This window comes from Anguilla rostrata, chromosome 13 (assembly GCF_018555375.3).
Source record: "Anguilla rostrata isolate EN2019 chromosome 13, ASM1855537v3, whole genome shotgun sequence".
In the NCBI taxonomy this organism is placed as follows: Eukaryota; Metazoa; Chordata; class Actinopteri; order Anguilliformes; family Anguillidae; genus Anguilla; species Anguilla rostrata.
Window position 1 is genome coordinate 9,407,977 of NC_057945.1, and position 19,993 is coordinate 9,427,969.

General features: G+C 43.0%; 1 protein-coding gene across 2 annotated transcripts in view; it reads left to right on the forward strand.

Moving 5' to 3' along the window:
• LOC135237931 (cadherin-22-like) overlaps positions 1-19,993 on the forward strand; it is a 250,008-nt gene that overhangs the window by 203,207 nt on the left and 26,808 nt on the right. For both annotated transcript variants that reach the window (XM_064305498.1, XM_064305497.1), the window contains exon 11: positions 8,701-8,818. In XM_064305498.1, coding sequence (XP_064161568.1) covers positions 8,701-8,818 — 118 coding nt within the window. The remainder of the gene's footprint in view (positions 1-8,700; positions 8,819-19,993) is intronic.

The following is a 19,993-nucleotide window of genomic DNA, read 5'->3' on the forward strand; positions in this document are numbered from 1 at the left end:
GCAGCCCCCCACCGCGAGCCCCCCCCCCCCCCCCTCTCCCCACCTCTCTGTGGTACCGCAGTGGCTTCACAATGTCCACATTTTTGAGCTGGCAAATCGCTCCGCACGGCCCGGCATTCCCCACAGTCTAGTTACGCGGCGCATTGAAGGAAAGTGCGGGCCGGGGGGTTCACGCAGACGCCTATTGTTTGTGGGCAAATTAGCCTTAATGCTGTTTCAGTTCTCTGTACAGTACAGCACTAATCAGAGCTCCGGCTAGGATGGAGAACGGCCTCCTGGGAAGCATGTATAATTAAACCCATCTTTCTTACACCTACAAGCCAAACACTGCCCTTTTAAACTTGTCTCTTTTTTTTTTTTCTTATAAAATGCATATTCTCGGCTTCTCTCCTTAAGTAATTTAAAAAAACAAAGGAGGGGGAAAAAGAACAGGGCAATGGACTGAGATGCATCGTTTTCTTACTTTTTTTTTTTTTTTTGAAGCCTAGATTCCCAGAATGTTTATTTGGAGAAATGAATGTTCGTTCGCCAGCTGCCTGGGCCCTGTTGCTGCCTGGCGCCCCCCCCCCCCCCCCCCGGTAGCCATAATGCATTCTATCGATGCAAACGCAACATTTTAAGAGTTTCCCAATGAAAGGAGCTGGAGGAAACGGGGGCTGCGGCTCGAGAAGAAGCAGAGGCCTGTCTCACAGCGCCGCAGGAAGCCAGCGGGCCCGTGTTTCCACCGGATTCACGCCGCCCCGCCGCGTCAGCACCGCCAGCGCGTTTGGCGGCGTCTGCGTAGGCGCCGAGAGCGACGGCACCGCGGGGGCCCGTCTCACACGTCCGGCGGTCGAGAAAGCCGCGGACGCGGTCACGAGCTTTCGCCCGGTTTCTGCGGGCCACGGGGAAGCGAAACGTCCCTCACGACGCAGCTGGAATGTTGTGTTAATGTCATGACATAGCCGCTACATGGCAGCAACGTTGTGAGGACCCTTTTTTCGTTAGCCGGGTTAATGCCCACGCTCTCTCTACACCGGAGGGTTTTGTGTGTTACCCTCCTATAAATATAGAGCCTGGGAGCACCGCTAGCCACCACCCACCACCTCCCGCCTCCCTCCCGGGGAGCCGCTGGTGTCTTCGCTTTGGCGAAGGTCGGGAAACCATTAGAAGCGTGATGTCATCACTAGCATTTCGGTTCAGCTGAATGGAAACGCTATGCTGAAGCTGTTTTCAATACAATGGCCTGAATTCAATTGGTGGTGAAGGGCAAAGACAGATTTTTAGTTAATTCTGGTCCATGTGAATACATGCCTCGCTCCGTTTATTGTGATTATTTATAAACACGAACACGTATATTAAGGGCGCGCAGAGACGAGACGATTAAGCATGCGTTGCGTCTGCTGTGGGCGGCATGATGGTGCAGTGGGTAGCACTGTCGCCTCACGACAAGAAGGTCCTGAGTTCGAATCTTGCCTGGGCTTTTTCTGTGTGGATTTTGCATGTCCTCCCCTTGTCCATGTTCCAGCACCCCCTGCGACCCTGAACGAAAAAGTTCTTTTTTGTAGTAACATGGGATTTCCATGACTTGCCAACAAATGGAAAAAAAAAAATATTCCAAATATCATTAGTCAACAATATGTGTATTCGCACATAATTTCATTCACATTGCACCCATCTGTTCATTTCTGAAGAGTGTATTCTGGTTCATATTTGCCTGTCATATTCATTTGTACTCGTATTATGTATAATAATTATATATTTTATATCACACAGTTGGCATCACTGTGACAGCTGTTTATATTGCACTGCGCAGTCAGCCTGTCCGCCGCTGTCTTGTGTGTCTGAATTGATAGGATGCGATTTACAGATTTGTTCCCCTGGGTACAGATGCAGACAGGATTAGAATCACTCTCTTTTTTGTAATTCTTCGTAATCAGCTTTCGCGTTTGTTAACCAAGTCTAATACAGTCTGAGAACGGATGAATTTGTGACCCGAGAGTGCTGGAGTGCTCTTGACCTGAACCGGCCTGCTGTTGACTTACAGTTGGGGCAGCTCTAGCGAGGCAGACGTTTTTTACAGACTGACTTGCTGGAAAGGTGGCATCCTGTGAGAGTGCCAGGTTGAAAGTCATTGAGCTCTTTAGTACGAGCCAAATGTCAAATGTTTGTCAGTGGAGATTTCATGGCTGTGTGCTCAATTTCATGCACTTGTTAGCAAAAGGTGTGGCTGAAATAGCCGAAACCACTAATTATAAGAGCTGTCCACATACTTTTGGAAATGTGATATATATGTTTACCATACTAATTGTTGATTTATTAGTTAGCTTTACATGTGATTATAAAGAGGCTTTGTGTTCCTCCTTTGTGATAACACACTTTTGTATTCCCGAAAGTATCCCTGATGTTCTCCACTTCTGTAAGTCACGTGGAGATAAGTGAGTGTATTGCATTGCAGTGTAATGTAATATAATGTAATGCAATTGTGTGTGAGTGTTAAGCCCTACCCATTTTCTGCTGCAGTGTGTGAAGTAAGGTGACTGCCTTCTTTAAAGACCGCACATCCCTGGATTTTGCCATTTTTCCCCGAGTCACACTTCATTTAACGTTTTAACAATCTGTTCACTGCAAAGGTGCATGTCTGAACTACCTTCATTTATCATGCATGTCTCTCTGTAACATTCCTAAAGGTCAAAAATTATTATTCTATCTATATATTATATATATCTATATATATATATCTATAATTATTATTATAAGCATTTCTGGAAACAGTGAGATGTTTGTTTTTAATGAATATATACGAACGGTTTATTCATTAAGCTATCGATGAGCGAGTGGGATCTGGTGGGTTTTGGTTCTATGGTCCGTGACAGACGGAGAATGACCCCAAATGGTTAATTACAGCGCTAACAACGAGATGAAAAGGCCGACTGGATCAATGAGGCTCCCCGGTAATAAAGACCCCTTTTTCTCTTCGCCCTCCCGGCTACGTGAGAAGTGTGCTCAAATCCATTAGGGCCGGCTGTGCTAATCTCCCGTGCTAACCCGCGCTCGGAAAAAGACGCAAAGTTAACTTTCTCCGCGGATATCGGAAAGCGAGAGAGAGAGGTCACACACACACAAATGAGGACACAGATGCAATCGGGAGACCTTTGGTCCTGGCTGGCCCTCGAGGAGTCCGGGCAGTTTTGGGAAAAGCTTTCATTCGTGTTTTCCAGCGCTGTTTGAGATTTAAGGGTCAGTCGGGGGGGGGGGGGGGACTGTTAGATAGAAATCTAATTAAGTGATTGAGCTTCAGGGAGCTGCTTTTCCTGCTCAATAAACTCCCACGCGGTTGCAAAGATGCCGATTTGTTGTTTATTGTTTTGTCTTGTTTTTGTTTTATTATTTTTTGTTTGTGGGCATTGCCGTCCTTCTCATTCTGTCTGAGAGTAAAAATGTTAATCAGGTTTTCAGATTGAGTTTTTGATTGCGTTTTTTTTTTTTTTGGTGAATAATTAGGCTGTGCACTAATCCAGTATCATTGAAAATGTGTTTGTCCCTACACACTGGCAACAGTGTTGATGCTGTTAAGTTTCCCTGTCCAGCTGTTTCTTAAATTTCACATTTTTTAAAAAATGGATGTGTTTTCATGGAGGCAAAGCTTAGTATTTACACAGTCTACAGTGTGACATCAGTCTACCACCTGTTTGTTTGTTTTTACAAGCTCTGACAAGATTAATTGAATGCAGAGACAAAAAGAAAATGTATAATATAACATGTGCAGCACTGTGCTTGCACTGCAAAAGCAAGTCTTAACAAGTATTTTAGTCATATTTAGACTTATGGTTATTTTACTTTTTTGCTAAATAAGACAAAAGAACATTGTCAATGAGGTGAGACTGCTTTACTCATTTCAAGATTTTCCAATGGGGCAAGACAATTTCACTCCTGGAGCAAAAGTAACTTAAAACAAGCTAATATTTTCTAATTGAGAGAATTTAAGTCTCATTACAAGATTAAACACTTCCTGAGACAGACTTTTTTTTTTTTTTTTTTTTTTGCAGAGTTAAACAAGCTGTCCCTTAAACAGAATAAGAGTCACCACCGGGATATTTCCCAAAGGTTGTAACGGTTTATGTGTCAACAAGCCATTTCTTCAAGTTTGAGTTGTTACACAGTAGATAAAGAAGAAAGAAAACGTTCAACAAAGGCTTGAGGTTCTGGGGATGGCGGACTCTTGGATTGCTGTGGAAAGGATTTCCCTGACATTCATGGTCAATAAAGACAAGAAACCTCTGAATGCTACTTCAGAATGTGAATCAGAATTACACATTAAGCATAGTGATAGCTACAGTAATAATTCTAATAGTGGTGGAATTTAGGATAGCATGGAAGGGACATAGCATGGTTTGTTTTTGGCAGAGGATTTTGTTAAGGTTTTGTTTATATCGAATGGAAGCAGTTATGGTAATGACTTTAGGTAAAAAATGTCCCAACACTTGTGATTTCTTCAATACAGTAAATCTTCCAATGAAGAATGGAAAAGATCAGGGACATTCGTCAGGCATTTTATAAATAAATTGCTTATTGCTGCTAACCATGGAATGTCAGGAATCGCAGCTAGTTCCGTCTGCGCTACGCGGAACAGCACTTTTTTTTTTTTTGGGGGGGCTGTCTCTCTCTCAGATCGATGAACACCTGTCTGCCATTTACTTTAGAGGTGATTATGCAAGCAGTTCCTCTCGCATTAGTGAGAAAAGCTACGGGACGCATTCTATCTAACAGATGTGGCCCTTCCCCCTAAAATTTGAGTAAAGCATTTGAGCATATTTTTTTTTTTGTCAATCTACTTTATGGCCCAGTTATGCAGAGTGATCGGACCACTCTTATCCTGATGGTTTGTGGAGTGTGCGCTTCTGTTAAATTGGCACTGTAACCTTGCGCTACAAGCTCTGTCACTTAAACTAATTCTGAGCCTAGTTTCATTTCACGTTTATATCGATTATCGATTATGTAACATTTTATTAACATGAGCAGGGGAGTATGCGCAATCGTGTTTGGCTTTTAAGTGCTTTCAATGCTCTGGGTATTTTCCTATTTTTTATCATGTGAGCAAGCACAGATGAATTACTTGCAACTTATATTGATGTGGCAATATTTTTTGACTTGCTGACTTGTCTTGTTATCAGTGAAGGCCAGAGTCATGGCACTATGCAACTTTCCTGAGATGTAGCAATTGCTCGAATACGTTGACAGTCACTCAAAGTTACAGACACGCTGTAAGCATCGTGGTGGTGACATTGAGTGATTCAATACCGTCCGCACCTGCACAGGTGAAAAAAATGATCATGGCCCCTTGCACCTGAAACATTCTCCAGCTACAAAAACTGTTTTATAAAAATAAAATCTGTTTCCTGTTAATATCCAGCCCCACGCACGTGCTGTACTGGACTATGCATGGTTGAACACAATAGGTCTTTACCAACCAGGCCTTGACCTGACTCCCATGCCACTCTTGAAATGCGACCATGTAAGCAGCCGATGACATTCAGAATATTTGAGCGGTATTCAACTTCTCGTGTCAACCTGCACATTTTGTAACTGTCAGACCTGGGTCAAATACGTATTTGTTTTGGATTCAAATACTTTTCTGTGCTCTATTGATCTTGCCTGGTGTAATTGAGCCTGCTAATATGACCAGAAGGCACTTTTTGAGAGTATTCCATTGGTTCCAATATACCAGACAAGATCAGTAAAGTGTAGAAAAGTATTTGAATCCAAAACAAATATGTACTTGACCCAGGTCTGGTATTAACTGTGACTAGTAGTACCTGTATTACACATTGTTCAATAAGTCACATTTTGCTACTTCAGGTGCACTGGAGTATACCCTCATTCTCAAGAATTCGAAGTGAAAATGTAGATTACCCAAAAGACTAGGCTGTATACCAGAATATTATCATCTGCACATTCCAAAAGATATGTTTTGTTGTATTGTCAAATTAGCAGGTCACATAAGTCAGATCTAATTACTGAATGGGCAGGCAAGAGAGGCAACACTTTCAGTTGCTATAATTTGCTGCTCGTTCTCAAGATCAGGAAAGATGAAGGACGTGGCCCAACACAGACCTCTACATTGCGACTGAGATTTAAAATTCATCGCTTGGCAGACTTTGCTTGGTAATATTTGTATGACTATCCTGGATTTGTACGACAAGTGGATACAAAATGATGCTCAGATAGTGTGTGTTCGGGCCAATTTTTTTATTATAAAATTAGGAAAGTTTAAACTTAAAGGCCTATCTGTTGGTGGTTTGTGGCAAAGTGCGTACACAAAGTCAAAAAAGGGGATTTTCGGTAATTTATTTATTTATTAATGTTAACCTGGAAGGTGCTAATAGTGATCGCTCGCGGCGTCAAGGGCACTTTTGATTTTTGAAAGAAAAGCTTTTCCTTGTTGAGACACTACCAGCCCCCATCCCCACCCCCAACAACCCTCAAACCCCCACCCCTCAGCCCCCCCACCCCACCCTAAGTGTTTTCCTTGATGTGGAAAATAAGGCGACGCGCCTCTCAGCCCGGGCTTTTAGCCGCGCGCCTTCTGTCTTGACATCGTAAGAGCTGGGTGAAACTTTGATGGGCTGCAGAAGCAGTCTTGTCAGATAAATACCCATCTGAGACCAAGAGGTGCTTATCTGCTTAATGACTTGTTAAGAGTCATCATCGCTGGCTCCCGGAGTACACAGGGCTTTTTCTTTTTTCTTTTTTTTCTTTTCTTTTTTGCATGTTAGCTAGAAAGAGTCTTGGGCACTTTCTCGGACGGGCCGTCATTCAATATCGGCGGCGTTGGGCTTCTGCCCCCGCTGGTGCGGATCCATGAATGCATATACTGTATCTGCCTTACTGAGTTGCGCCCCTGATCTTTTAGACAGCGTATGAATGGATAAACATCTATTCAGGACACAGGCTTTGAGCTTCCTGTTGTTGTACCAGTGCATAACTCTTCTCTTTTTCAAGACCCGACGTATGGCTGATTCATAAGAACTATGTTTCTTCCTTTTGCGTGTGAAATCCATAAAGATAGTATTCCTCTGTTGTGGTGAGCACTTTTTTTGGATGGATGACACCCCCCCCCCACCCCCCAAACAGTTAATCAAAAATTATTTTTCTATGTTTGAAAGTTTTAGTTCAATGTCAAGTTCATTTAAGTGAAAACGGGAATGTTACGTTTTTCTAAATCAGATTTTTCATAATCATAGTTCTGTCTTTCTCATCTTTAATTGATGTAATACTATGGATTACCTTCCCAGCGCACGCATTAGTGTTAATCTCACCCAAGCATCCCAACACGGAAGAACGAGATGGTGTCGGGTGTGAAATGGGGGAGAGGGAGCACAGTCAGCGCTTTTAACTCTGCCCTGTAATCTCTTTCGATAGGACATGACTGTCAAACGTGGGATTTCTATTTGAACAGCTATTGCTGTATCATAAAACAGCCAAGTCAAAATGTCTGACTATGTTTATTTATGGATACATTTGTGCGTGCGTGTGCGTGTGTGAGTGCTCACATGAATGTGCCTGCGTACATGGGCATGTTTGTTCTTGTTCCACATAGATGTGTTTCTCTATGTGTATTAATGTGTTCCTTAGCACTCGTGTATGTTTGTTCATTTTCTTGTTTGTCTTTTTTTCCCGTGTGATCGTGTGTGTTGTTGCTTCAGCCTACTTCTGCGCACGCTCGTTAGCAGGTTCGCGTGCGTTCATAACCACGTTAATGCGCACGTAGGCTGCTTGCACTTTTTGCGTGTGCGCGCACGCGTGCTCGGTTTTTTGAACAGCGCGTAGTACGCACAAACGCGCGCGGATAGGGATCGCGGCGTCACGGCCTTTCCCGTTTTTCCAACGCGTGAAATTAAGGACGTGAGAATCGCGTACCGGAGCGCAGCGTTCGTTTCCGTTTGGTTTGTGCACACGCAGCGCACCCGGTTGGGCCCCGCGCTCTTCTCCGAAACACGACCCTCAGAAGCCAAGACTTAAAATGCGCACTTCGCCCCTCGAAAGCGCTCCCACTTTAATCATTTTGAAAAGTGGCACTGTGGGAAGCGCGGATGTTTGTCATACGTAGCGTGCTGTTTTTTTTTTTTTAAACACGAACAGCGACTGAGAACATTCCGTCCCCACGGCGTCTGCGTTCTCAGCTTAACCGAAAAATACAAAAAGGAGACGTTTTGAAAATAATTTCTCTGGCGCGCTCGTTTGGTTCTTCTCCTTACTCCCAAAAGAGTGGGATAAATGTAGCAGCAGCCTGTTGGCGACTGTATAATTGCAGGAAGGTAATAATTGTTCATTGTTTTTAGGTCAACTGCCTAAAGTGTTCTGTGTTTCTGCTTCATGGTTATTTATTTATTTTATTTATTGTGCCTCTGTAAAATATCTGTTGTTCTACACGAGCAGTTAATTGGAATAGGTGTGACTGGTTTTGTATACCAACCTAAGAGTGAGTTGCAGGCACCGGTGCCCAAACATTCATTACACGACGGTCAAAACAGATCGATTTGCTGCGGAAACACGATTCGCAACCTAAAAAAAGCCGGTCCAGGTGGTGGCTGAGGAGGTGAACAAACAACAAAACCATCCAGATTGTGATTGTGAATAAAGGATTTTTTACCTACTTATTTATTTGTTTGCAGCAAACTCTCGAAGGCCTTCCCTCATTGTCCTTCCCTCTCTCCACAGCTCATTCACACCATCAGCGTGGTGGACAGGGACGAGCCTCAGTCCGGGCATCGGTTCTATTTCACCTTGGTACCCGAGGCCGCCAACAACCGTCACTTCACCCTGTGGGACGTGAAAGGTAACCGTGCTGAAACGCAGTGGGCACACAGACCTCAGCCAGACTGCAGTAGTTCACTGACATGGCAACAGCAGGGCAGTTCATTACAAAAAGTATATTAACGTGTATGGTGCTAAGTGTTTATTTTCTTTCTTTCCTCCTTTCTTTTTTTCTTTCTTTCTTAATTTTTCTGTTGAATGGCTGTTTTAAATGCCAGATTGGAATTCAGGCAATCGTAATGAGATAAATGCACGACTGAATGCAATGACTCTTGAAATGCGACCAGCATGCACCTGTAAGCAGAGTGACATTAAGTATATTTGAAAGGTAATCAGCTTCTTGTGTTAACCTGCACATTTTATTACTGTATTACACATTGTTCAATGAGTCACATTTGGCTACTGCAGGTGCACTGGAGTATTCCCTTCTTCTGAAGAATTCAAAGTGAAAATGTAGATTGCCCAAAAGACTAGGCTGTATACCAGAAGTTTATCATCTGCACATTCTAAAAATATGTTCTGTTGTATTGTAAAACCATCAGGCCGCAGAAGTTAGATCTAATTCGTGACTGGGCAGGCAAGAGAGGAAACTCTGCTTTTTTAAAACTTTCTGATTGGACAGGGTCTGCAGCCCTGGTCCTGGTGAGCTGCAGGGCCTGCTTATTTGTGTTGTCGCTGAGCTAACTCACCTCACCTAGTTTCTTCGGTTTAAGTTTCTTCCTGAGGCACTAGGGGGAGGGGGGGAGTGGGTTATGATGATTGACAGGGGGCCTCAAAACATATTAGAAATAGAATTTTCTTGGGTGGTGGGGCCCAATGTGAGATGTTTTCATGGGGCCTAAAATACCTGGCGGCGCCCCTGCTTGTGCGATACCTAGCATTTATGTATAATCACTTAAACGCTTATCTAGGGGGAAAAAAAATGAGAAAAACCTGGCCTCCAGCAATGCAAAGACAACAAAACTAACTGCGAGGGAGATTTGCATGAAGGAGATTAAGATGAGGCGTGTCTGAAATGAAGGCTTATTGGCTGAGGTAAGGGGGGCATCTGGGACGAGAACTGAAGGAAGTTTTGATAACGGCTTTTGGGTTTATTCCATTTTGGACGGCCGCTGGCTGAGGATGTCCTAAAAAGGAATAGTAAGTTGTTTCTAAAGAGGGTCTTACTTTTAGGCTTTTTTTCTCCTATCGGGGGTCTGCGTGGCAAAGGGGGCTGGCGGTGTAATTGCTGGGAAATGATTCGGACTTTTAGTCCTAACATCGGTGCTGCATTACCGTTATGCAAATTAAACACACTTAATGTATTTAAGTAGATATGTTATCAAGATACTGCAACACTTCGCTGTGGCAAATGCATAAATTGTTACTTCAAGACATCACAAATCTGTGTTTCGTCAAAATAAAAAACACAATATATTGCTCGAAATTCAGTTCCTATAAAAGTACTCACTGCGGGTCAATTCAGTTCATGTGCATTTATACAGTACAACAAATACAATGCAATTAATGGTGAGTCATAGTTAACATTCTGTTAAGTCCACAGCCTACCTGTTTTAACTCAAAGTGCATCACCGCTGCAAATACTTTATCTGTTTATACTGTGGTGTTGGTGCTAGAGACGTGACATGTTAAAATGAATTTTCCTGCAATTTACAAATCAAATATGACCACAACCAGCTATAAAGCATCGCTGCAAAATGGCTCCCTAATGGATATGATGTGGCACTCTCCTTTTTGGCTCCACTTTATAAAATGAGAGGTAAATGCTCTCAAGCTCTTTGTCTGAATTATCCCTATCCGCAGTACTGTACCAATGACATGCACAATAAAGATGTCTCCTGCATTTGAGCATAATGGGGTGTTCAAATGCATCAATTCACTTATGCGCATCCCCTGCGTCTGTCATGTGCAGGATGTTTGTCCTGATAGAAAACCTCAGTCCTAGTTTTTTTGCCAGGACTGTCTTATTTAAGTGGAATTTTCCATTATTACAGCGCTTATAATTGTACTATTGTTAATATATTGATTCATAAGCACTGCTAATTTGCTAATGCTTTTATGTGCCATCAAATCTAAATCAAAAACATCCAGTATACTCAAAGGGACAATTAATTGAGATATGGTTAGATTAGATATGCTACCTTGTTTCTTTTTTTCTGCATATTATTGTAACTATTGATTTTAATCTTGCATTTTTAGTCATTTGGAAAGAACAACAGTCTTTTGCTCTAGAAATTAAAAAAAATGTTTTTAAGCTCTCTGTGGCATATGTCGATGCAATGCAGGTCCAACCTGATATGATCATCAACCAAAAACAAAATAAAAATTGCAAACTAAAATCAAGTTACTTGTGTTTGGAGGTAAAAATGGTGGTTATGGTTAACAAGCTATCACGCTGACTATTCTTTTATTTAAATTTGCTTCTTATTTCCTGCCTGTCTATCTATTTTATCTGTAGTTAAGAGATATTGCACAAGCTATTTTTTTTAAAACGTGAATTTATAGCAAGCAGTCGGTGATTTTTTAGACTAAAAAAGTCTGCATGGTCTTTATAGTTTATGAAATATAAAGAGTATCAATTAATAAAATGCAAGCAATGAAATGTGGGTCGGACCAATCAAGTCACTGAAAGAAACTGAAATGCCCTCCACTAATCTTATTTAAACATTCTGAACAATAGTCTGTGCCATCATCTGCATGGAATATTAATATTCAGGCCTTCTGTTTCTGGGCTTTTTCACATGATAACATTACATTAAATTTATTTGGCAGATGCTTTTATCCAAAGCGACGTACAAAAATTGCATTTCATGGTCATAGACAACTGCTAAACACAGGTTCAGTAAGGTACAATACTTATTTTGTACAGATATTTCTAGCCAAGAACACAGTTTAGTTCACACAGTGAACATTATTCAGACCTAACCTCTGCAAAGCCAACTAGGCAGAAGAATAAGCTACAGTATTAGGACAAATACAAATTACCAAAAAGTGCTGGGATGGGGCAACATGTAACAAGTGTCATGAAAAAAAGGGGGAGGGGGGGTTTAGAGTGAGATATACAGCATGGTGGTGGCTAGTCTAGGTATAGTCTGAAGAGATGAGTCTTCAGGCCACGGCGGAAGATGGGTAGTGAGGGGGAGGTTCGGAGAGGGACAGGGAGTTTGTTCCACCAGTGGGGAGCTAGGGTGGAAAAGCTCTGTGATCCCTTTGGGCGGGTGGGAGGGGTTACAAGGTGCCCTGCTGCAGAGCGGATAGTTATGGTTATCCTGGTTTAGTTAAGGTGGCCTGTCTTGACTACACTGTGGTGGAAAACCCTGCTGTGTAGTCAACATCCATAAGATTTATGGTAAATGTATAGTTCATATGAGTTTGGAAGCTTTGAAATAAGAGCAGAACTCTACATGGGTTGACAGTTCTAAACTCTTCTAAAACACACGTCCATAAGCTGTGGGACACGTTTGCTGTGGGTCGGGCCAAATGCTGTCACAACCAGACCCCACCCTCCACCCTCCTTCAACCAGTAAATGCAGTGCATTGGCAATGTTACGCACCGCGCTGACTGGGAAAGAAAAAAGAAAACACAGTCTAACTTAATTCAAGTAAAGAGAACATTTTATATAAGCCTGTGCCTACAGACCTCTGTTGCTGTAAATTAATTCATGTTTTAATTTAGCCTCGATTCTGAACTGTCAGTTGATCATTTTACACGTGGCATTTTAGTAATAGGCCTAATAAAAAAAACCAAACCGCACTTTCCTTTTTGTGTTCCAGTTTAGTGTCCCAGTTTTATAGGAAATTTTAGTGCCTCAACTTTTCATACAAAAAAGCAACTGACCTTTCGGAAAGTGCATTAATTGCCGCCGTTCCGGCTCCCAAATAATTTCCTGGGCAAAATCGCTGCGATCGCTTTGATGCCCGTTCGCTCCGGGAACCCTGTGGGTGCGGAGGCCCGCCAGGCAATTCAGTTTCGTCTGAGCCTTTGTAGCCTTTGCGGTGCTGAAGTGCCGAGAAAGCCTCCTTTCTGCTGTTGCTGTAGTTACGGGCATCGCGAAGTACATTTTAAGCAGTTTGCGTTCTTCAGAAAGCGGAGTCTTGGCCACGGAGACCACGTTCCTCGCGTTGGACGGGTCTCGGTGTTCTCGGCCACAGTCGCTGTGTTGTTTTTCTCCTTTGACGGTGTTTGGTAATGTTTTGAGCTGTGGGCACAAGTCATCAAAGTCAACATCCTCATATTGAGACAATGTGCAAGGAACGAGTCACCTCTTTCCCGTCGGCTGCAGTGACTACAGGATTCTCCTGGTTGATAGCGACTGTCTAGTTCACGGTCAGCTAAACACAGGAGGTCAAACTACTGTTATCTGTGTTGGGCTCTGAACGAGCCCGTCGGGGCCCTTATCCAGCCGTTTGCCGCTCTTTTTTCCAACAGGACAACACAACAGAATCTTTCAAATTCACAGTGGCCTCGTCACAGACTTGGAGTGCCCTGCCACCGGACGCATTCCTGTGCTGGTTTCACGGGTTTTTGTGTGTCCTGCAGTGAGTGGACAACTGGTCAAATGGTGAAGAAGGCAGGAAAGAGAAAAGCAGATTGTGCTTCTCTTGTACTGCCAAGGTGCTACCTTCCATCCGCCATTTTCTTTGGGCTGCTCATTGTTTACTGATGCCATTAAGGTGGAGAGAACTTTGCAGCTATATCTGGGATTGATTTGATTGCACTGGATTGCACAGTCCGGCGAATTGGATACGGAGTGCACAAGTTTTGACCCTCTGACATTAATTCACGCCTCAAGGACTGAAGCGGGTCTCAGTTGGGGACTGTTTAATGAAACGTGTCACCTCTAACACAAAGTCCCATATGTCTCGAATGGCTTCACAGATTTTCTCTGCATCTTGCAAACATAAATTTAAGCGGAGTGCCACGAAATGCACACAGGGCAGCAGGACGGTTCTCCTGAAATTTCGCGGCAACCCCTCGCGAGTGCCCCCGCCATGTTTTCTGCGCCATCGTTTGCCTGTTCCTGTATGAATCAAGCAACCTGTTACAGCATAGCTAAATATTATTTAGTACAATGAACGTGACTGAGGCCAGACCTGGGTCGAATACATATTCGTTTTGGATTCAAATACTTTTCTGTGGTCTGTTGATCTTGCCTGGTGTAATTGAGCCTGCCAATATGACCAGAAGGCGGGGTTTGCACTTTTTGAGAGTATTTCATTGGTTCCAATACACCAGACAAGATCAGTAAAGCGTAGATAAGTATTTGAATCAAAACAAATACGTATTTGACCCAGGTCTGACTGAGGCATAGATTCTAGCAAATCAAAAACCCCCACTGAAATATTTATGCATTGTGTTTGTGCATAGGTTTTGTTCTCTCCAACAAAATAGTCACAATTTGCTCTTTGTTCAAAAAATGTCTCTAGAAATATCTATATATATGTAGAAAATAACTCTAATCTAATTCTAATTCTAATTTCTTGAAACCAACGGTTTTCATGAATAGATGACAGCACTGTGTCTAAAATGTCAGCTAAAAGCAGGCGGATCTATTCATTGGCTATGTCATGAGGCATGTAATGACTCTCATTTAGCCAATGGCTATGTCCTCAGTCCAAAGCTGCAGGAGATTAGAGAGGCTGCCATTTTTTAAATTGGGACCCTCAATTGCAAGTCCCTGGCCAATCAGATGAGTAATGGATGTTAGCCGATTCATTAGCATTTCTCTGTAAGGCTCCTGTGTGGTTTTCAGCTCTGTGTGAAGCTGAGTTGCAATGTTTGGTGTGCGTGACATAAATGGCTGAAACTTAGCCATAGCTTCCCAGTAAAAAAAAGTAGTAGTAATAGTGGTAGTAGTATTTATTTATTTATTTATTTATTTACAAGAAAAGCCCTTTAATTGCACAAAATCGATACTGAGTGCAGAGAAGTATAGTTCATGTTTAACGCAAAGTTAACCAACAGAAGTCTTTAAACCGATGTGATTCATTGAATTTAGTTTGTTTGGTCTGTATCCTGTAGTACAGCAGGGTCGCCTGGTTTTGTGCAGTCGCTGGAATGGAAGCAGTCGCAAACGCTGGGGACTTAATGTCAGACCAAGCGTAGAGAAGTAGAGGGGGCAAAGACGCTGCTCTCCGAGGCCAGCTATAGGGCAGCGGCGTCACACGCCCACGGGACGAACAGTGATAGGGGAGCTCTCAGTTCGGGTGGAGGTTACAGGCCTAGATGTAGCAGATGCTGGTGTGGGGGTTGGGGCAGCACACAATGGCTGAAGGGCAAGCCTCAGTAGAATGCATTCACTTAGCAGGTGGTTTGTCTGTGGCTAAGGGCTAATGTTTCCACCTTTTTTCTTCTTGCTTTTGAAAAAGGATGTAATTGACTTTGTCATGATTCATTTTATGTAAATTTCCTCCACAATTTTATTTTGACCAAGTTTAGCTCACGCATTAGTGACCTATGTTAGCAAATGATTCTATTGTATAAAACAATCCTTCTATTTCCTGGCATTGCCAGTTTATTTCTTTGGTCAGTTTTATTTTAATTTTATTTTTACATACATTACAGCGCATGACATCAGCACTCCAAAAGTCAAAGTAGGTTGGGCCATGGGTCGAATGGCTGCTCCCCCTCACTCTCCAGATCCTTGCATCTAACGTGTTGTTACTTCTTTTATTTATCAACCTTTGACTCACCAAGTCTAATTGAGATTAAAATCTACTTTTCTAGAAATGGCAAGAAGGTAGGAGTCCATACAAATAGCAGTATAAATACAAGTCAACAAAACAAATGAAATCACATCTGCTGACACATCCAAGAGAAACTTCGGAAAAAAATAACTAATGTCCGTCAACAAAGTGACAATTTGTCATGATTTTAAAACTTATGGGTGGTATGAGTCTTTCCAAGATCAGCGTAACAAAAAGCCATCTTCCTCTAGTCGGTCCTAATTGTGCCGTTAAGAAAATTAGACACTGTTCATCCAAGCCACATTACTGAGAATCTCTGTGTGGATCTAGATAATAAGGAGTCGACTGAAGTATAGGTTTACAAACCAAAATTAACTCGCACTTCAACCTTCAGCTTTGTAGAGAGGTGCAATTCACCACTGTAATTCCCAGTGATGAGTGAGTGATCTCGGGTTTGTGATGAACTGGACTGCCCCGTGGGGAAGACATTATCTATGATTTCTAAAGCAGTGGCTGAAGCATGTGTATCTAATACTGATGGATGGAAGTTGCCTGAACGCGTTTCTTGCCGTTAAAGAGCAATTTTGTTCAGAGGAAATATCCAAAAATATAAACTGCCGTTTCTTAACGGTCCAGTAGCCGAGCTGCGCAGGTGGGGTACGGGAACGCTGCGCTTCCTTTGCAGCTGATGCGTCCAAAAAACCGCTGGTATCGCTGAGTGCTCTGTAGACTGACCACCCCCCCCCCCCCATGCCCCCCTCCCGGTTGATTTAATAAGGTGCCCAGCCACACTCCAAGCCAGTCTGCAGCATGGTCAGGATTCATTTCAGAATTTCAGCATTGCCGTATATAAGTATATTACGACAACCATTCATTTCATTCCAATGAGCGTTTGCACAAGACCATACTCCTGTGGGTTAACTGAGATATCTCACCTGATATAATCCAAATGGGGCAGGGGGTCTTGATTAATGACACAGATAATTATGCGCATGGCAGCATACTCCACTGTCAGTTCAAGAGAACGTAGATGCGCACAAACTCTCTGAAACGTGATGTCAAGCCACTGCTACTTTTCACACCGTGTTCCGCAAGTTATGCTTCTGCAGAGACGAGTCGGAGGAAGACTGTGGGTGTGGGCGCACCCATTGGCCAGTGGGGGTCGCTAGCGAGCAGCGAGGCCCAGAGTCCCTCTCATCCTGCTTAGCTGCTGGTCACAGTTGGTGTTAACACAGTCTGGATTTGATACTGAGCTGTAGCTCCCACCCACACACTGGAGCAGTGCCTTAACAGGTGCCAAACTGTGGAGCCCATCCACACACTGGAGCAGTGCCTTAACAGGTGCCAAACTGTGGAGCCCATCCACACACTGGAACAGTCCCTTAACAGGTACCAGGCTGTAGAGCTCATCCACACACTGGAACAGTCCCTTAACAGGTACCGAGCTGAAGAGCTCATCCACACACTGGAACAGAGCCTTAACAGGTACCAGGTTGTAGAGCTCATCCACACACTGGAACAGAGCCTTAACAGGAACTTCACTGTAGAGCCCATCCACACACTGAAAACAGTGCCTTAACAGGAAGACCCACCCAGCAGTCCCAAGGAAATTCACTTTGAAGTAATCATACGCAACAGAAATGTACTATTGTTTTTTTTTTTCAACATTTTATTTCATCAGATACTTGAACGAAAGGTTGAATCTTGAGCTGTGATGCCAAACCCCTAAATGTCCTCCTCTTCACCTCATTAAACCGAATCGGGAATTAGTGTCCCCGTAATACAGACGGGGGCATGTCAGCCTTCAGGGCCTGGGGGGGGGGTCGGACAGCCCTGCAATCACAATTCATTAGGGAAAGGACCGAAATTGAATGCATCTGCAAATGTCAAGGGGATGACATTTGGAAAGGTCATCCATTGTCACATACAGTGGTGCCGTGTACTTTTAAAATAGAATAAAAAAGCATTAACGGCACACACACCAAAAAAATATAAATGAAAAAGGGACTCCTGGAAAGTGCAAAGTAATCAGCGCCTGAATTTTCCCCTCTCCGTCTGCAGCTCTGAATGAGCACAGTGCACCTGTAGTGTCTGAACGAATCCAAAGGTGATTCAGTCTCGCTGTAAAGAGGCGCTGCTGTATCTGCTGTGTCCCAACTCTGCCGCTTCTCCTCAAAGGGATTTTTTTTCCTCCCTCGGTACATTGGGATGCGTCTCATTTGTCAGTTTCGCCATTGACAAAGTTGCGTCATTTTGAGTTTGTTATTTGTAATGACAGTATTACTAAAGGAGGTGTTCATTTAACGGTAGCGCAGGCAATGTGCATTCATGTGACCACCAGAGACGGAAAATGAAAATTTTTTAAAAGACAATTATTGTATGTGACAAAAAAAAATGTGGAACTAGTCTGTCTGTTTAGAGAATACAATAGACAGAACTAAGCAAAGAAAGTCTACACAAGGGAACATCCTTTACCAAGAAATAAAATCACTGCATTATCCGGAAAAATTTGATCAAAAAACCTGTCAAGGTTTTACACTTTGAACGTGAAATGTATTTATCAAGGTGATGCAAGATTCAAGATTTAAATAGATTTTCAAACTCAAGCATTACGTTTATGACATTTATACCAAACCCGTTATAAACTTATAGTCAAGTTTATACCACAACATGGGTTTGTTGTGACTACACAGTCACTACACAGACACTGCCACCTGCAGTTTTTTTCTTTCTGTCTCCCTCTCCCTCTTTTTAGAAACGTTGGCCCCATCAAAGCCAAACAGCATTATATCTTTGGCAAGTCGCTCTTTAGAGATGTGTACATAACTGGATGTGACATGTGGCTAAATCGAGATTGATCTGACGCAGTGAAAATGTCAGAAAGTAGCGCCGAGGAAATGTCAGAGGAGGAAGTGGGGGCCCCACGTGCCTGCAGAGCTTTCTGCACATTCAAGCGCATAACCCCCCCCCCCCCCCACCCCCAAACACACACACACACACCCATGAAGTATTCTATTATGGGTGTACGTGGAATTTCCCTTCGCTAGCCTTAGTCAGTCCACCCCAACCCCCAATCCCCCAACCCCCCTTCCTCCCCTTCATAACCACACACGCCCTCCCCAAATTCCATCTTTTTCTATTTTCTCTTTCACCTCCTTTTCCTTCACTATATTTCTATTCCATGGACACATTTGTCAGCCTGTCAGCTCCAATCTGTCACTTTGTTTTCTGCCATCACGCTTCGCATCGCATTCGCTCTCATTGAGGTTTGACACATGAGGACGAACCTCAACTTTTTTTTTTTTTGTGGTGCTGGAAAAAAAAAAGTTTTGTGCCGGTCCTGTGCTCTACATTTTAACCCCTGTGTGGATTGCAGTGGCAAAGAGCGGTTCAGAGACGCGTTCGCGTACGTCATCCCAGTGCAGTCTTAATCGCATGAGGTTACAGGGATGACATACTGCAAGGAGATCTGTGTTTAAGGGGATTTTAAAGGAATGATTGACTGCAATTAGTTAAATCCGTGACTAAGTGTGGCACTCTAACCAAAATGTAGCTGCATTCATTGTCATATGATACAAAATGTACATTTAAAAAATTCTGTTTTGCAACAAAAACTGGTCTGGTTTGGCATTGTACTACAGTTCCCATCAAGCATTTCAGCAACACTTCATATACATTGTAGAGGATAAGGACATGAATGCTGATGTACATATTTACTTTTCATCTTAAATAAGAGTGGAGTATTTCCAGTTTACATTTCCAGGATTGCATTGTCTGATTTGTAGAAGCATTATGGTCTGTAGAAAAACAGGGCATTACACGTACCCTGCGCCTGGTGTTTGCATTATTGTCTGCAGATAGTTAGTGGAGTACTAGCTCTCAGGGCAGCCATGTACTGTGTCGCTCAGAGCTGAATGGATCCTGAATGTGGTCAGGAGTTCCATAGACAGGGCATTATTGGCCACGGGATCTCCCTGGGAAGGAGAATTGTAGCCTTCAGGGTATCTCCTGGTTCGTCTTGCCATAGAAACATCTCTGGAGTCAGCTGGTTGGCTGTGTCTTTAATGGAGAACATTTGTCATAGGTCAGCCACAAACTACCTTGACCACATTTTGTGGTGTGCAATGGAAAACGTGAATACATTTCGCATGGTTAAACAGCTTGCTTTATATAACCTTTCAAGTTTTTCAAGCTAACCTCCATGACGGTGTTATTGTTTTTTTTTACTACTTTCTGGACCATTGTTAACTTCTACTTCCAAAAAGTGTTTATTTTCTTCACAAACACAGCCTGGCAAGTTCATTTGGAGAAATGTCAAAATTGTCTTTTGCTATACTGTAGCTGAACTTGCCATATTGAATTTGTGAAGAAAGCACATTCATTTGGATGTCAGAGTTGAGGACGAATGTTGGTTTAGTCCAGCCCAAAACCTGTAAATCTCCATTACGCCTGTTGCGTGATTGTTTTTCGGATGTTGGTGTTATATAAACTGAGGCCTATTTTTTTTTAG